The 1,734-nt window shown below is 34.0% G+C and overlaps 1 protein-coding gene across 1 annotated transcript in view; it reads left to right on the top strand.

Moving 5' to 3' along the window:
• LOC107688957 (actin-related protein 2/3 complex subunit 2-like) overlaps window positions 1-1,734 on the top strand; it is a 12,394-nt gene that overhangs the window by 4,968 nt on the left and 5,692 nt on the right. Inside the window, exon 3 of the mRNA XM_016486809.1 lies at window positions 475-637. Coding sequence (XP_016342295.1) covers window positions 475-637 — 163 coding nt within the window. The remainder of the gene's footprint in view (window positions 1-474; window positions 638-1,734) is intronic.

Genomic DNA, 1,734 nt, shown 5'->3' with positions numbered 1-1,734 from the left:
TCTCAATTCTGTCATTTTTTTTCAGAATTGTGAGAAAAAAGTTGCAATGACCTTGTTTGTTTTTATTCTGTGGCAGAAACAAAAAAAATCTGAATTGTGAGATATCAAAAATTGCAAGATGTAAACTCAGAATTGTGAGAAAGTCAGAATTCTGAGTTTATATTTTGCAATTCTGAGAAAAAAAAGTTGCAAGTACCTTTTTTTTTTTTATTACTATTTTTTTTTATTCCATGGAGGATATGGACTTCCATAGTTTTCAATTTTAAAATATTTTATAATGCAATTACATTTTTCTGGAAATTGTAGCTTTTTTTTATAATCCAGTAAATGAAATGCTTTATAAATAAAGGGCATTTCTAGTCTAATTTGACTATTTTTACAAACTCACTTGCACATAATGATGTCAGCAGTGCAAACCACCACCAGAACAGCTGCTGTGTTTGGTAACTGGTGTTTTTACAGTCATCATGATGACAGGACAGACTGATGCCTGTGTTTCTCTGTGTTCAGGAGTTTAAGGAGGGCAGGAGGGCCAGTCACACGGCTCCTCAGGTGCTGTTCAGTCACAGAGAACCTCCTCTGGAGCTAAAGGACACTGACGCAACAGTGGGAGACAACATCGGCTACATCACTTTTGGTTTGTATCTTGAGGTCACATACACATAAATATTAATTTAGCGTCTTTACTTGCAAATGGCACTTGGCAGGTGTTCATTTCAGACCCTGGTTGAACACTATTATCAACCTCAGCTGCTAGTGCTACTTGATGATGCATTGTATGTTAATTTAGGCCAGAACAAAGCACTGCTGCTTACCTGTGACAGGTGCACTGTGTATTTGCATTCGGATCAAGCGAGCAAACACCCATCTTCTCTTCATGGCGGTTACACAAACCTCTTAATGAATAGAAAAAGCACCACACCCTTTTATCAAAGCCAAAAACATTTACCAGCGCTACTCCACTTGAGTTTTCCATGCAACCAGGAAGTATCTAGAGACATGCAATATTAATTGCTTATTTAGTTCTGTTTTGTCTCTTCATTTCACTCTGGTACCCTGCAGCAAGAAATGCAGAACAGTAGTAACTGAAAATACTAATCTTTGAACGTAAACCTCTTGTTAAAGATTATTTTATTATTGGAATAATGCATTTAGTTACTAAAATTCAAATTATACTTTTTTCATATTATTATTAATATTCATATGATACCTTAAGTGTAACACTTAGGCATCCATTCTGGTTTAAACTTCACAGATTTATATATTATCCCTCTATAAATAGCAACTACACTGCAAAAAAATGACTTCTTAAGTTTTGAATCAGTCATTTTGCCTTGTTTTCCTGTTGAAATATTTAACAATTCTTGAAACGGGATAAATTTACTTGAGAAGCAACACTGAATAAGATATTAAGACCTGTTCATAGACTCTGTCTTTAATATATTAGTGTATTTGCCCTAGTGCACTGACAGAATTTTATTATACATAATATATTTACAAAATACTTTTTAGTTAACTAAAAACTTAAAATGCAATTTTGTTGTAGTAATAAAATATATACACACACACACACACACACACATATATTGCATTTGCGACTGACCCAATCAGCATATTTGTGTTTGTGCACAAAAATTTCTACTTACACCGTGTTTTTGCAACGTTGAGTAATGTATCACAGACATATCTGTTGATTCCTTCAACACAATGTTAATCAGAATCCTGCACAGCAGC

This window comes from Sinocyclocheilus anshuiensis, unplaced genomic scaffold (genome assembly GCF_001515605.1).
Source record: "Sinocyclocheilus anshuiensis isolate Anshui unplaced genomic scaffold, SAMN03320099.WGS_v1.1 scaffold777, whole genome shotgun sequence".
NCBI lineage: Eukaryota > Metazoa > Chordata > Actinopteri > Cypriniformes > Cyprinidae > Sinocyclocheilus > Sinocyclocheilus anshuiensis.
Note: the sequence above shows the minus strand (reverse complement) of the source record. Positions and strands in the feature narration are given on the sequence as shown.